General features: G+C 35.3%; 2 protein-coding genes across 2 annotated transcripts in view; both read right to left on the reverse strand.

The window, feature by feature from the left end:
- LOC105627445 (zinc finger protein 256-like) overlaps positions 1-1,165 on the reverse strand; it is a 13,501-nt gene extending 12,336 nt beyond the window's left edge. Inside the window, exon 1 of the mRNA XM_012208728.1 lies at positions 1,115-1,165. Coding sequence (XP_012064118.1) covers positions 1,115-1,165 — 51 coding nt within the window. The remainder of the gene's footprint in view (positions 1-1,114) is intronic.
- A 5,282-nt stretch (positions 1,166-6,447) lies between these two features.
- The window catches only part of LOC105627446, a 25,808-nt gene continuing 15,240 nt past the window's right edge, over positions 6,448-17,015 (reverse strand). Inside the window, exons 2-5 of the mRNA XM_012208729.1 lie at positions 7,995-8,322; positions 7,765-7,917; positions 7,375-7,519; positions 6,448-7,107 (exon numbers count right to left, since the gene is read on the reverse strand). Of these exons, the coding sequence (XP_012064119.1) occupies positions 6,448-7,107; positions 7,375-7,519; positions 7,765-7,917; positions 7,995-8,322 (1,286 nt within the window). The remainder of the gene's footprint in view (positions 7,108-7,374; positions 7,520-7,764; positions 7,918-7,994; positions 8,323-17,015) is intronic.

Here is a 17,015-nt window from a genome sequence, read left to right on the forward strand (position 1 = left end):
CTCTCTCTCTCTCTCTCTCTCTCTCTCTCTCTCTCTCTCTCTCTCTCTCTCCCTCCCCCTTCCCTCTCTCCCCCTTCTCTCTCACTCTCTCTTTCTCTCCTCTTCCTCTCCCCCTCTCATAACAGGAAGGATATCATCGATATTCATTATCAATGAATTTACTCTACGAAGTGGTCTTTCTATATTATATAGAGAATGTGAACCTTGAGGCAAACGCTGTATATCCACACCTATGTCAGACCGTACGATATAATCGTAAAGGCGCATTACATTTTCGAACTTAAATACATGCAATCTGTTAGAGCTTGATATGTTAAAATATAACGCATAAAGACAACGGGAGAAGCAAAATGTTAGAATTACAAGAGTAGAGTAGAGAAGAAAGCATAAGCAATCTTATATGTAATGTATGTACGCTACAAGCATTTCTAACTTAAGGAACTATAAATTACAGCAATTTGACTTGTGTATTCTCTAAATTTTTTGAAATGAAATCTTACTCCAAAAAAGAGTCAAGATACTATCGTTATTGAAAAAGAGTAAAAATTTGCATTCTTGAATAAGAATGGCAGATTTTCATTCTTTTGGAGTGAGATTCACTCCAAAAAAAAAAAAAATATATTAAATTTCTTTCCTTTGGAATGACTCCCTCCAAAAGAAAAAAAATAAAAATCTACCACTCTTATTCAAGAATGCAAATTTTTGACTTCTATTCAAAGTGGCAGTATTTTAACTCTTTTGGAGTAAGATTTCACTCCAAGAAATTTAAAGAGTAATCATATAAAGTTCAAATACCTAATACTCTAAAGGCATTTATCGTGGATAAAATAATTGTAAGTAACAAAATAAAATGTAAATGAAACATTGCTTTGAAACAATAATCAAACGTCATATATGAACTTGAATTCTATAAAGGTTTGTAAAATTAGAAATCTAATCTCTGACACAATTCATTCCAGCACGCAGACTAAAAGTGAACAATCCGTAAATTAATAAAGCTCATTATACAAATGTCTCAATATATCTAAAGTCAGCACAAGTGCATTTGTGTAATCGTAATTTGCGCATTTGTAGTTTGGTGTATAGCCTGTTTTGCGACTGGAAAGTATCTCACCTCTTGTTGTGCCTGCGTAGTCGCTGGCAATGCATGCTGCTCACTATTCATCTTCGTTCACTGAAGAATATTAATTAAACGTGTCTGACATACTTCATTTTTCATCCTGCAAAATGTATTATGTAAGGTTAGTCTCGAGAATCGCTCCATTACTTGCTAAGTCAAAAATACTACTAACGAGTAACGGATAAACAAACACACACACGTTATTCGCAGCAGCCAAGAATCGAGGTGAAAGACGAAGAAGTCGATTGGGGAATCTGGGAGAATCTCAGACGAGTGAATACATCGGCCTTTTAACACAGGCTTAATTAACGTGCGAAAGCGGTGTGCGCGTTAATTAAATAACGTATAATGCGCAAATGTACTGGATTTGTAACGACTTTTCGTTGTGTAATATCGATTCACAACGATATCATGAAAAATGCGCACCATATTGCTATTGTGGGAACAAATGCTTTGATCCTTGCACGATTTGCGGTTTTAAAGTATACGTCTAATAAAAAGAGCGCGATTTCGTGCCATGTACGTGACTTTTTCTCGACAAAGTCCTATATCGCGATTACCGATATGCGGCAGCCGTTGCGTCATTTAAAATCTGGCGAAACGTGATCGTCCATTTAACCTCGAAAAGTCAGCCGTTGCCACGAAGGCGATGGGCGAACCGCGAGCAAATAATCGTTCATGATCGCGTCCGAGTCCACGTAAACATTCGCGTGAAGCGAGCGAGTGAGCGAGCGAGCGAGCGAGCGAGGGCGGGAAGACGCCATTCGCGATGACGACGACGATGACGAAGAAGGAACGCCGCGTAGATGTACGACGATTACATTTTAACCTCGCGGCGCTCTTCTCTCGTCGCTCTTGTCGCTTTGGTCGCTCGGCCGCGAGCGAGAAAGAGTGAGTCATCCTTTGGTACGCCGTACGCGCCACAACCAAACGATGGACTCCTTTTAGCCGTCGCTCTCTCGTATCTTTCCATCTCTTTCTATTCTTCTCCCATTTTTTTTTTTGCGCTCGAAACAAAATTCTACCCCGATAACGCCCTTAAGCCATAAGAATAACAAGGGGGAAGAGACGAGAGTGACGAGACACGAAAGACGCGGGATGAACGGGATCCGGAATGGATGGATCTTTAATGGCGCGGCCGCCGGAGCAGCCGTGGCCGTGACGAAGAAAGAAACGGATGCGTACCAACGGCCGCGACGACCATCGACGTGTCATCGGCGAACATCCTTCGTCGGGTATCGTTCACCGATGTACATCGCGTACATCGTAGTCGCCGACGGTTGGATTTAGCGCGTTCGCTCCTTCATACACAGAGTCACAGAGAGCAACGGGGACAAGGGGCCAACAAGATGGACGTGCTACGCGGACTCGGGGCGAGGGGGATACGAACTCGGACAGACGCGCGGCGCGGAGCGGCGCGCCGCGGCGCAACGCAATACGGTTCGGCGTACCCGGGTATCCTGGCTATCTAATGGATGTACGCGGGCAAATTACAACTCACGTGGTGCGCGGTGCCGTCGGCGGTTCTCGCATCTCGTTCTCCGTCGGCCTGGAGCCGCCTCCTCCTCGCCTCCTCTGCTACAAGTCTCACGCACACATACGCGCGCGCTGACGGGGGAGAGACGCGCGCCCGTCCCGATCCAGGGAACGCGCGGGGAGAGGCAGGGCTAGCGGAGGGGAGGGGCAAGGAGAGCCGTCGGAGATTAAGGGTAGTGGGGAGTCCGCAGAAGCCGTCTCATCGCCTCGTTCCTCTTCGTTCCTCCTCGTTCGGCTCGTTCCTCAAATCCTCACGTTCCTTCGTTTCACGCTGCTGACTGCCTGCCTACCTGCCTCTCCCGGCGTCTCACCTCGCCACTGACACCCACAAACAAATCTCCGATAATGGCCACGCGCCCTCGCCTACCGTCTCTTCGACTATCGCGACGGTCAGCCCGACAAAGCCGGACGCGGGACGATCGCTTTCGGTTGTCACAGACGCCAAGTCGCACGAGAATTTCACGGGAATGTCGCCCCAGCGCGGTCTACGTGCTCTCGCGGTTAACAGAAAATACGACAACTGTCATGGCGGCCCCTCGCCCACCCCGCAGGAACTTACGCGCGCGGGGCATCGCCGAGTAGACGGTCGCGGGACCGGTCCGTTAGGCGACTTTCGCCCGACGGGGGGGGCCTGACGGTGCCGAAAAAGAAATTATGCGGCCTGTTTTCCGATGAAATCTTGCACGGTCCGCTCGCATTCCTTCAGGTAAATGCGCCAGCTGGCCCCTTCCCGTCTCGCTAAAGTTGCGCGCGCAGTCCCAGTCACGCGCTTGCCTCGCTCGTTTCCGGTGGCGGGAAAACCACACGATTATGAAAGCACGTAAAATCTTCCTTATTTTATGATCCGCATAATTTTACACAAAACTCAAGTTCGCTTTATATTTGCTGATGTTTTATGTTGTTAATTTTCAATTCTCGATTTCCAATTCGATGTTCTGAATTTCTAGAATTTTAATTCTTAGAAATTCACGAAATTCCTAAAATTCTGGGAAATTTTCAGAACTTTAAATATCACTTCCTATAATCTACTTGATGATAAATCTTTCTCTTTAAATAAATTTTTAGATTTTTTTAATAGCGCGACTTCTTGTTAGATCATATTTTCCGGATATTTTTGAGATAATTAAATTTTTGTCGGTATTTATAAGATAATGTTAATAATTATAGACGTTAGTACAGTTAGGGAAGTGTGTGTGTGTGTGTGTGTGTGTGTGTGTGTGTGAGACAGCTCTTACTTTACTAACGTATATAATTATTATCTTATAAATACCGATAATAATTTTATCGATTAATTCGTTATTATCTACATTTACGATATTAATTAATTATTGAAAAGAATTTTAATTCTTAAATGTTAATTCTTAAATGTTAATTAATTCCAAACGCTCAGATGGTAAATAATCAAATATGTAAACAACTAAAAAGTAATATTAATTAATTTTCGAAGATATAATTCGAAGAATCATAATTGCGAAGATTTTAAATGTAAATATTAAGTCTTGGAATCAAGAAATTCAAATTCTTAAAAAATAGAGAAAATCAAGAATCATTTAAGAACTCGCTGAAAAGTAAAGATTATGATTACGAGATTTTGAAGAATTTTAATTTAATTTAATTTAAAGGTATGCGAAAATAGATGAAAATTTAAACTCTCAAAAAGTTGGCAAAGTATATATATCTATATATATATATATATATATATATATATATATATTTATATATATATATTTTATACCTTCTTATATTTATTACTAAAATATTAATTACATCATTTCAGTATTTACATAAATTTGTACAAGTGACCACTTTGGTCATACATATATATAATGACACGTTCAACTTAAATACTGTATGTTTAGTATGTTTATGTGTATTCGTTTATGTGAATAAAATTGCAACTGTATGATTCGCTTCTTTCCATTTTGTTGTCAAGTTTACACTGTTATGGCTATTATAACTTGAGTGGAACGTGAATTCTTAAAATGCAATGTATAAATAAATATAATGCGCACTCTGCGAATCATATGATATTCAACTTCATTGACATTAATGATTGCAAATTTGTAGGGGAAAGTAATGCATTACTTGTAAACGTCGTTATCGTTACAATTATTTTTTTCCAGTAATGATTATGTTAATTTTCCTTATTTGTAACGTTAATAATTATGCAATTATTTTTTATAACGGTAGCGAATGTAATCGTTACTTTGTACACAATACATGTATATGAAACATGCACAAGAGAGTTTCAAAAAAAGAAAATGTTATATTTTGTTATGTTTGATCACGTTGCAATTAATCGCAACCATCATAGCCAGTAGATCTCGTGTTGAATTAGTAAATTAGTGACCAAGACGATTGGATGCTACTCCTAAAAAAAAGTTATCAAAATTCGGTGAAAAAATAACAGAAATTGTAACGAGTCATTACTTTTTGAGTAACGATAATGATAACAAATTACAAGGAAATAACGAAAAAGTAATGATAACGAATTATTTTTCAGAAAAAATGAACGATAACGGTTTTATAAAGTAACTTTCCCACCCTACGTATTAAAAATTTATCAATAAAAATTGTATAACTATGTAAATGCGGATGTATGAAAGTCACAAAGATACACTTCAACATTTCGATGTGAACAAACGAAAATATTGACTAGTACACTATATAATATAAAATAATTGTTATTAGATGTGTACGATACAGAGAAATTAAATAAAGACCAATGTTTGTACAGAGATTTTACAATTTGGTATCATTGTACCTTCCTTATTGCACAGTGTACTTGAATATGTTCTTTAAAGATAGAATTTAATTAAAACATAAATACTGTTTCATTAGAAATTCAAGATTTTATAAAAATATATCATTCGTATTCAACATTTCACTTTAGAGCGATGTGAAGAAAACAATAGAAAATTCAAGTTTATTCAAGTTTACAAATTTTACAAGCGACAAATTTTCGATTGTTTTTTTCATTATATTTAATTTAATGAGAATTCTTCGTATTTTTAACGATATTTGTCTGTATCTCATATTGATCGTAGGATTATTTATTACTCATATATTTCCTAATTATCAATATTATTGATAATTAGAAAATGAGTTTATTTTTTATAGCTGAACTAGTGTACTGATTTGAAATAAAACAGATATATATTTAAATTTGTCGAAAAAAAGAAAAAAGTTTCACTGAAATTCAGTGCAGCCTTAGAATAAACTGGAAGTGCCATTCAATCTGAATAATATAGCAAAAATGTTCCTAACATATGTCTGTTCTTATCTATTTAAAATCTGTTTGCGCTTGCACTAGACTAGATAATAATGGCATACAGTTGCCTAACTTTACACGCGATACACCTTTATAATAATAAAGAATTTTCAAAATTGTAGACAATAGATGCATGCGTATCGCAATAAAATAAACAGACGAGGACAGATATATGTTAGAAAGAGCGCTAATTAGTTATGCCATTTTCAGTATATATTCCAAGAGTGCAACAATAAAAAGCAAACCTAACATCGATATCGCATTATCGAGTAACACGCATAGATTGCCGAATGTAACAGATAGAATTAATTTCATACGATCCTTTTTCATAAATAACACAATTGATTTAAATCTCGTTAATACAATACAAAGTATCGTTACAGAATTGTCAAAGAAGATTGTTGAGAATTTTTAAAATATTGTTTAAATGATGGTATTTGAAATGCGCAAGCATTTGCACAACTCTCTCTTCCTTTACAAGTCTTGTTTGGATCTTGTTATATTTCACTATTAGTCGATACTACAATTCCGTAGTGATTTCGTCCTGCGGCCGAAAACCGAGAATTGTGAAATCATCGATGAGATAATCGTGAGCTGGCGACCAGTCCGACAGAATGGTGTAATTGGCCGCCTCTACGGGGCTACTCTGAAACTTCCATTGAGGATTCAAGTCGCGATCTAAACCATCGTTGACTGCGCACTCATCGTGTAATGCACGGATGTTGTTGGTCTCCAAAGGCAGCGTGCCATTGTAACTGCGATTAAACGCAGAGATGGTCTGCAATTCTTGACAGTCACTCGTCGCCCTCGATCCTGTTCGCTTCAGATTATTTCCGTAGACGAGAGGTGTCGTTTGACCGATTGTTGAGCCGTTCGGGCTGAACTTTTCACTGCTGTAAATGCCTAAAGCACTATTTTGACCCAAACTCGAACCGAGGGGACTGCTGTCCTTTGTGTAGCCGAGGCTCGAACTCGCTGGACTGATGCTCGATTTATCACTCGCTTGGAACGTCGCGAGAGGCACGTTCGCTTGGAATGTGGTGAGATTAGTGGGGGTGCTTCTCGGTTCGTATACAGGTTGAAGTGGTGGCTGCGATGTCGTGACCGGTTGCGCCGATAACGAGGTCATTTGGACGGGGTTGCTGGTCGGCTGTTGCAGGAATGTCACGAGCTGAGCCACCTTTAAGTTATAAAAGGGTAATGAATACAGTTCGGCAATGTTTCATACACGTTTTATAAAAAAAAAACAGCCTGTCGTTGAAAGAGAGAAGGGAGCTTTTACGCGGGGAATTCTCGTAATGCTATGCTTTTTGCATACAACTGGTATGTGACTCACCAAAATGCTTTAGGGACTAGCGTGAAAAAGAATTGAAAGTGTGAGATGATATTGATAGCGCTTATTTGTCGTTTTCACTTCAAATAGAAATATTTGTCATAACAATCTTACTTCTGGAGAACTGTGCCTTTTATATCTTCTCAACAACCGCTCTGCCCATGAGAATAGTCGTTGCCAATCGTCGGGCGGAAGTGGTATCTCATCGTCTCTCCTATTCACGAGAACCAGTATCCTCGCCAGGTCACGCAGCACTGGTCTGTATCAATATCAATAAAGATTAATAAGAGCTCATTAAATTTTCAATAGATTCTTTTTATTAAAAAGAGAGATATTCATAAGAGATTTATTAGAGAACACATTAGCATAATTTCTATTAGAAGTGTCCAATCTTCTAGTATATTTTTCTACAATATTTTATTTAATATTTGACAAATTAATTTTTGCTACAACGACTCTCAACGGATTAACATTAGAAAAATCTAATTTTTCTACTGTTTGTACCTGTACGCTTGAATTCCGACGGCACCATCTCCGTTATTTCCCGAGTAGTACAACTCTCTGACCTGTCTTCTAGTATCATTGAGCATAGCGAGGAAAGTATTAGCCTCTCCACGGAGCGTCGCTAGGTGTTTCAGAAATTCTCTTCTCTCTGCGCTGAAATGCACAAGAACGCTCAATGAATCACTACGGGTAATTAAGTGATAGAGTAAAAAGAAAATTGAAAAGAATACCTGTCCTCAAACTGCTGGGCCAGCTTCACTGCTTTCTTCTTACGTCGGTGTACGACTATCGCGCCGCAGAGGATGATGAAGATACAGATAGTTGTACCGGAGACCACCCCTACCAAAATCGCGACCTGGCTACCGGTGAGGCCGAACATGTAGCCGGTCTCTCGACAGACACGACCCATGTATTCGTCCCGGGTGGACCAGTCGGCGACGAAGCCTGATGGGCAGGTGTGCACACAAGTACCCTGATGTAACAATACAGCGCATCTGGCACACGTCCCGTCTCTGCACCTCCTGCATCCCGTCTCGGATTCGATACATTCTATGGCTGCTGCAATTGATAAAACGCGATTTCATTATTATCCAAAGCATTCGTTTTTTGAAAAACGTGTGTCAAAATTATTCTTTAAGAATAAAGATAGATATTAAACAAAAATATTGATCTTTTACATGAAAAATATCGTGAAAGCGCCATATTTTTTTTTAAATCTAGAACCTGCATCTCGAGTTTGAAATTATCAAACTTGCTCGCATTTATCAAACTTTTTGAAGTTTTTGTTGATGTTATAACGATCGCCAAACTTAGATAAGAACTTACGCTCGATATAAACTTCGGAATCTTACTCTTCGAAAGCTGTAACGGCAAAAAGTTTGCGCTGAATTACAGCATTGGTTATAACGGAGTTGACAGTGCCTTTTAGCTTTTCCCTTACTTGCTGTCTATTCATATTATATGGTCTTAATAAATCGTTTATTATCACTTATTACAGAAAAATTTTCAAACTTGTATAACATAATTGTGAAAAATATTTGATAGATCCTTAATAGCTTATATAAATCACCAACTTAAACTTTATATTAATTACAAATATGTAATTATTATCGACAATAAATTCCTTTTAAGAGCTAAAAATCCTGTAATAACATATTTAATTTTGATTTCAATAAAATTTCTTCAATATATATATATATATATCATAATAATGATATAATATATTAAGATATATTAAAATATAATAACTTTTTATGCAATTTTGATGAAGAAGACACACTTTTTAGTGCCCTCAAAAAAATCAATTTTGTTTTTATGCTAAAAAAAAGTAACTTTTTGTTACAGTATTGTCGTTCGTTGTCTTCGAATATCTTGGGTCGAGTATTATAATCTTCGAGTATTATAATTTTCTTCAGTCAATCGTCAAATTTAGAAAGCATAGTATCATAATTCAAGCAATTACAGAAGTCATAAATAATGTATGTAATACACGTTTGCAAACGTCAAAATCTTTCAGTCGGAAACTAATAGAATTTTGTACAAGTATTTAGGTAGTGCAGTTACGCACGTTATGTATGTCAGGCATTTGGGCCATTGCTTGAGGCTATGGATCACCGCGGTAAGAATGCGAGAGAGATTCACATTACTTTCCTCATATTCTAGCGGCATTTCTTCATGCGTGTACGATTTTATATTATGTACATCTTCGTTCTTTCTTACATCTTTGTTCTGTCTTTTTCTCATTAGAATTCTGTTATTTTTCAATAAGATTGGAAACAAGATCGTTTATGTTAAATACATTACTTTAAATATGAAGCGCCACTGTGATCTGAATGTTAAGATGTTGAACTATTATATATATTCATATAAATTATATTCATATAAATAGATTAATTTCAGAAATGATAATTGCATGCCGATATGATTGTCAGATTTTCAATCACGCAATCAATCTGAAATATTAATAATCCTCCCAAATTTCCCAAATTAATCTTAAAAAACTATAATAAACTTATTGCGAAAAATATTGCCTCGGCCGGGAGTTGAACTTGGATCTCTTGCATTCCTTGCGAGCGTCCTAAGCCTTTAGACTTAGCAAAATTCTTTGCAATAACTGATATGTATAGAGAGTTACACATTGTAGGCGAGCGTGTATAAACAATAAAATTGGAAACAAGGCCATACAACATTATTTTAAATACGCCACTACGGTCTGAATGTTAAGATGTTGAACTATTCTGTTATTTTTGACAGAAATGATCCAGCAAATATCGTTTTCCAGGCATTATTTTCTAAATAACATTTATGACTACTCTTGAGAGACGCATCTCGCAGTAGCTTCAATATTTTAATACATTTTTTGACATCTTCATCACACAGCGTGAGCGTATTGCGCGAGATGCTCATTTGTAATCTCGCTAACATCTTCTCCCGATTGTATGTCTAATATGAATTAATCTGACATGAATTAAATTGACCAACTTTAATAAAAATAAAAATGGATACCGTTTTTACTTCGTTTATATCAGTTTGTACCGAACCCTTTGAGGTACGAACAATTCTCTTTCGAATGTCAAAGGTCACTTTTCGATATCTTTTAAAGTGACCGATTTATCCCCATGTCGGATTTTCAAAAATTTGAAAAATGCTGTATATTCGAACTTTTTGTGATACAAAGGAAAATGAATACAAACGAATAAAAACGACTTCTTATTCGAATGACATAAACGAAATTAAAACATCTTATCGTTTCGCGCTGATTATTATTTTTACTTATGTTTTTACTTTTTGAGGTATACAAATGAAATAATAAACCGTTGAAACAAAGTACAAACGCGCTACGTATCCATTTTTTTTTGTTAAAATTGTGTGCCAGGTTCACATCAGTTACATCTCTCATTCCCTTTCTCTTCCTAGTTCTCTTCCTTCATGCTCTGTGACCAGATATATATCACGCGGGGTCACTGAAGACAGCCGGATGGACAGTGAGCGAGAAAATTGAAAGACCTCGTGTGCACAAGGGGGAAACAACTATAGTGAGACGGTTTCATTAGTACGTGTATAAGGAATGCGGTTGCTGGTTTCTTGATTATGTGGGTCTATAAACGCGCATGCGCGTTCCGCGCACTTCAAAACAGCATGACAGACGCCGCGACGCGACGCGACGCGACGCGACGCGACGCGACACACACATTCTCCAAGTTGAGAACACTAGGTCGGAGAGAACCACTCGGGACTCCTTCTCTATCGTAGGCTCTATGAAAAAAAAATCGCGGAATCACTTATTTATTTTACCATCAACATCCTACGACTTCGTCGATGATTCGATGGAGAATGCTTCTGGGCATCGCCATCAGGACGCGCGATTCCCTCCGAGTTTCAACTTTCTACACGTTTTTCTCGCGCGTGATAGATGGCTAAGTTCTCAGAAAATGTGCCGGACAATTTGTCAAGGAGAGCGTCATTCAGAAAAATATCTTATAATTGTATGACAAGAAGAAATTACATTATATTATTGGATGACTCTTATTCGCATTAATGATCGATTTTTATCTCATACTATCTCGATAGAAAGTACTGTTGATCATTTAATATACTTATTATTTAATAGAAAGTCATGCGTGACACGTGATTTTGAAAGTTCGCTGCGAAATAGTTCAAGGCGAAAAGAAAATGGATATTTACGTTATTTAAATAATTACTTAATTAATATACATAGAAGGATTAATAATGTAATAAATAATGTAGAATTATATTTCAATGACAAGAGAAAAAATTTTCGCGAAGAAATTCATATTCTTAGAGATTATTTTTCAACATTCCAGATTTAAAATTAAAATTGCGCTACGTTTTCGTATAATTTTCCAAAATTATGTTTCTTAAACACACCAATATACATAATATGGAGAACTTAATAATTAATATAAGATATTTTGATAACAAAAAAATATGAAATTTATATCACAAAGAAATTTATATTTTAGAAATTATTTCAACTTCATTTAAAATTAATTGCACTACATTCTTCCGTAATTTTTCAAATTTATTTAAACGAGCCAATAAACAAGGAAGAATTAATAATAAATGTAAAATTACAATGTTTTCGATAATAAAAATACGAAATTTATGTCGCGAAGAAATATTGTATTCGGTAATTTATTGCGAAAAGGTTAAACTTTATCAATGACTTCAATTTTTACATATAATTAAAGTCGATATAATCCTGAATCATGCACACTTGAATCTGATTACAAACTCTTCTAATTTCTGAGATATATATGTGATATTGTTCATCTATATTTTAATAAAACGAAATAACGTCCTATTTTTAAAGTTGCGACTTTCCACGCAAAGCGAGGTCCACCCCATTTCTCGTCCTGGCAAGGGACGCAGGACTTTTCATGCACAAGCGAAGTCCACCCTATCTCCCCTTTTTGTCTAGGGGCGTATGATATTTCATGCAAAGCGAGGCCCACACTTAGACAGGAGAGGAAATGGTAGGAACGCTTCGCGTAGAAAGTTTTGTGCCTCTAGGCAGGAGAACAAGTGAGATGGTTTTTAATTTATATATATTGCAGAAATAAGACGTTATTTCGTTTTATTCATTATATGTAAAAAACAAAGTCAACGGTAAAATTTAATTTTTTTGCAATAATTACTTTGCATTCTTATAAATTATTTTAATTCTAGATTTTGTAAAATTAATTATGTCACATTTTTGTTTGATTTTTCAAATAGGTTTCCATCAATAAACAACTTTTCATAATCTTTTGCACGTCGAAACGCTGTTAGTGGGTTTTATACGAGTTGAGTTTTAATTAGATAAATTAAAGGTCGAGGAGAGAAGTTACTTCGAGCAGCCCACGCGATCGAATCGGCGCAATTTTCTATTTTACTGCGGACGTTTTTTTCGTCGTTTATCCAGAAAACTATAAAAACTGTAAAAACTGTAAAAAAAAAAACAAGAAGAAAAAAAAAGAAAAAAAGAAGTTGAATTGGATCTCGTAGATTTGTAGTATCAAGAATTTTATTAAGCGAAACATTTGTTAATTTCATAGCGAAGAATCATTTATAAAGGAACTCAGATAAGTGTAACAGCAACTACATACTCGTTTTTATTATTAATTAGTATAGTTAATTAGACCCTCTATTGTGTACTGCTGACGTATTTCTGTACTTAAAAATTCATATATCTAGAATCTTTTCCTTATTTCCTATGTTATGTAGCATGGAAACATGTGATTGTATATTGAATTATACGATCTGCTAGCATAATTCAACTTATTTCCTATACAGATATAAGATATTTTTTCAAAATCAGTCTTATATAAGAATCTTCTATAAGATAAAATAATACAATTTCGAACATTTCTGAACAAAATAAAATTTGAATCAAATTTTCGAAGTGTAAATTTGATTCTTTTTCGTTTGGTGTCTTCAATATTTCTCATTCTCCACATGATAAGATCAGGGTTATCAAACTTGAACCTCGAAAATTGGATTATTTTATTTCGTTCGGAATTGTATCACGTTCGAAATTATACTACCTTATTTTACAATTTTTTAATATATCATCCTTTATATATATATATATACATCCTCCATATATATACAAATAAATCCTCTATAGATAAACAAATCCTCTATATATACAAATAATAACGAGTAAGATTAATGTTACATATAGTGAAAAGCCTCCTATTATGAGATAAGCGTCTAATATGAGATAGCAGCGTTTCTAATAAACTAATTTCTATAGTCTAATATCTAACTAGTTTCTAATAAATACTATTTGTTGACTTCACTATGAATTTATTGCTTTTAAGTTTAAAGCGTAAACGTCTTTTTTACATTTCATTGTTTCAATTTCCTATAAATATTATTTACGCTTCTGTTACTCTCCCATTACATTCGACTTTTATTTTCAAATACATATTATACATATTATAAGAGTTAATAAAAATAATAATACTTGATGAATTCTACCTTTTAATTTGATACAAAAAGATAGTATTACACTTGGGTTTTATAATTTGGAACAATAGTTTTTTTCAAGAAGCACGTATTCTTAATGCCTTTTTTTATCTTTTTTTAAAGAAGTAAGTTTTCTTTCTTTATTATAGTTCACATAGACGAGTGAGGACCAAGACATAGACTTTTTTTGAGACGAAGCTCGTGTATCAATCGCTCATATATTCTCTGATATACGCACAAGAGTGCAGTTACTTGCGTCCACAACGCGATGCACGCAAAGTGTGAGGTACGAACATTCGATCAGCAATGGACAAGAGAAGCTGGATTGAGTACCGCACAAGTTGGTGCGAACTTGAATAATTTCTAACTTCATTTTTTTACAATTACTTTGCGAGGCGAAAAAGTGCATTCAAAGAATGACTGGATATGACAGAGGTTCTGATTTTCTGTAAATCAAAGAAACGAGCAATGCCGTTGTCGGTAAATGTTCCAAAACTTTGACCTTCAAACCTCCTGTGTATACATTGTGCTTTGATTTGTATGAAATATGATCTTTCTAAAATCGTGTAAAGTACACTGCAGTTGAGTTCATGTTAAATATAGCACATTTGACATGTCCCAAACGGTCCATTCAAATCTTTGTGTTAATTTAACATAAGATGAAATATGTTAGAAACTACTACTCACTTTTAAAGTTACATTTAATTAATTTTTAGTGTTATTAACATAATGTTAAAGAATTAAATTTCGTTTTTCTTTTTGTAAATGGAATTGTGTTTCATATTGAATATACTATATTCTTAAAAAATACACATAATCAAATATACCAGACACCGGATAAAGCAGTTCATATATTGCACTTTCTATTTATGAATTCATTACATAATAAAGCACAATATTATCCAATAAGTGTGAGAGTAATTCAAGTGACATATGTACCAAGATATCTATTTTGCTATTACGCAATCGCCGATGAGATTGGACATATGTTTAATAATTGTTGAAAATTGCCGCTATTTATCGAAAGGTATCTTTTTCCTCATCATGTACTCAGAGATCAAAAAGAACGATGTAATATTAAAGTTGTACCATCGCATGTATCGGTAGACATCGAATATCAGAAGTGTACGCTTTCAGTAATCTCCAATAAAAAGTTTCATTAGAGGTAAAATGCATTCGAAGCGTTCAACAGTGAACACGGACTGCAGTATACATAAAAAAAGACTTAAAAAAATCCGATTCTCGTGTAGGTAGAGAAATAAAAAAGAACAGACATACATTAGAGAATATATCTCTACAAAAGTAACATAAATTTCCCGTTTCGTCACGGTCGAAAAGTTACATATTTCAAACGTAAATATTAACATGTATATAAACAAGTTATATTTTTTTAATTTAGGATTTTTTTAATTTTTTCAAATTTGCAATCAGCAATCCCAAAAAGTTCCGTATATTAAGATTCAGCATATTTCACAAAATTTTATGTAAAAATTGATGAAATATTTCCATACGTGTACATAATTATACATAATTAACATATACTACTGTAAAAACTATAAATAATCTAGAGAAAAGTTTCGTTAAAGTATTATTGAATCGAACCATAAAAATGTGCAATTGCGATAAAAATAAGAGATATTATAGCATTTTTCTTTCTCCTAAAAAATAGAGTCCTAATTAATAGAAGAATACTTCTTTTTTTCACAGTTAGTATTTATTCATTAAGAAACATTTTACTGTAAAACAAGCAGAAAAATTGCATTTTCACAAAGTTTCCCGAACTTTGGAGAATTTTGAGCTTCATTCGAGTTTTCACATCCAAATTTAGTATAAAGATTGACCGATTTCATACGTTTCAATCATAAGTAAATTTTGGTCCTAAACTGTGTTCTTTGGAGCCAATCCGTAAAACCAACAATTACTCTAGTATTTCCAGTTTTCCTAGGTGAGACCAGCGAAGAAAGTCTCTCTAAAGAGACGAAGAGATAAAAATATTCACAAACACGCGCTGACTTGTTAGACAAGAAGTGACCTGCGCGAAAAAAATTCAGATAAATGTCCTTGCCTAAAAATTTCTTCATGGACAGACACGAATAAGACATTGGCAACACAGTACAGAATGCAACTGTCCCGCGTTTATTTTCAAGAAATAGAGAGCAAAAGTAAGATTTATGTTTAGTCGAGTATAGAAAATTAATGAGTGACAAAAAAAAGAGTTATGGACTTCTAGAGATCAATGCATGCAAACGACAAGGATCGATGCTTCCGTATGCAATTTCCGCGACAAAAACCCTTGACGAACACGCATTTTATGATTGCGTTCGGACAAATTCCGGCGATATATTTCGCGGATCGTTGGAAATTATTTACGTTCCAGTGGTCGGTCGAGATCGATATCACGGTAGTTCGTACCTGCGTCAGACCGAGGTATTTCCATCTATCAGAAAGTGCCATTTATTAGTCAGGTGAAACTTCTCTCTCTTTCTCCCTCGATCGAACGTCACCGAAGATCGGTACACTGTTGCTATCGTTGATCATTGATGCAGCGCTCATAATATGAACTAGCAGTGATTTACGTCAGAGTCTCTCAACCCACATCGTCGTAGCTCCATTCACTGATTAGGGCTTTCAAGCAATTTTCCTGAAGCATTTACTCCGACGCAGAGTATTAAATTACATGCACGTAAAAAAATTCATTTTAAAATGAAATATGCTCAATAGCGAAGAAAGAGACTTTAAGAGAATAAAAGAAAGCCACCATGTCATCACTCAATTTTTTTTTTTATGAGAATTTTGTAATTAATTGAAAAATATGTAAAGACCAAATCAAGTGACGCGGTGCCAAGTACATAAAAATATAAAATGAGCTCGCTTTGATGTGTGTCATTGCGAATATGTTCGTGCCTTTGCCAAATTCGTAACGCTACTATGACTAGCGACACTGGGCGACGCCGGACGACGCCGGGCGACGCCAGGCGATGCCAGGCGACTCCGGGCAAAATGAAATATTTGGCTTGCATTTATTTCGTATCCATTTTTATATAAAAGGAATCTAATATTCGATTCCTTTTTGCACTTGGCATATATTTTTCCTATTTAAAGATTTTTTTTAGGTATTATATTATGCCCGAAGATTTGAATTAAGCTATTTTTTTGAAGATAATATCAAAAGGAAAGTTAAAAAAAAATTTTCTTTTTAAGAGAAGTCTTTCCTCTTTGAAGTTTTATATATATATATATATATATATATATATATATATATATACACACACATATAC

Source organism: Atta cephalotes, assembly GCF_000143395.1.
Source record: "Atta cephalotes unplaced genomic scaffold scaffold00009, whole genome shotgun sequence".
In the NCBI taxonomy this organism is placed as follows: domain Eukaryota; kingdom Metazoa; phylum Arthropoda; class Insecta; order Hymenoptera; family Formicidae; genus Atta; species Atta cephalotes.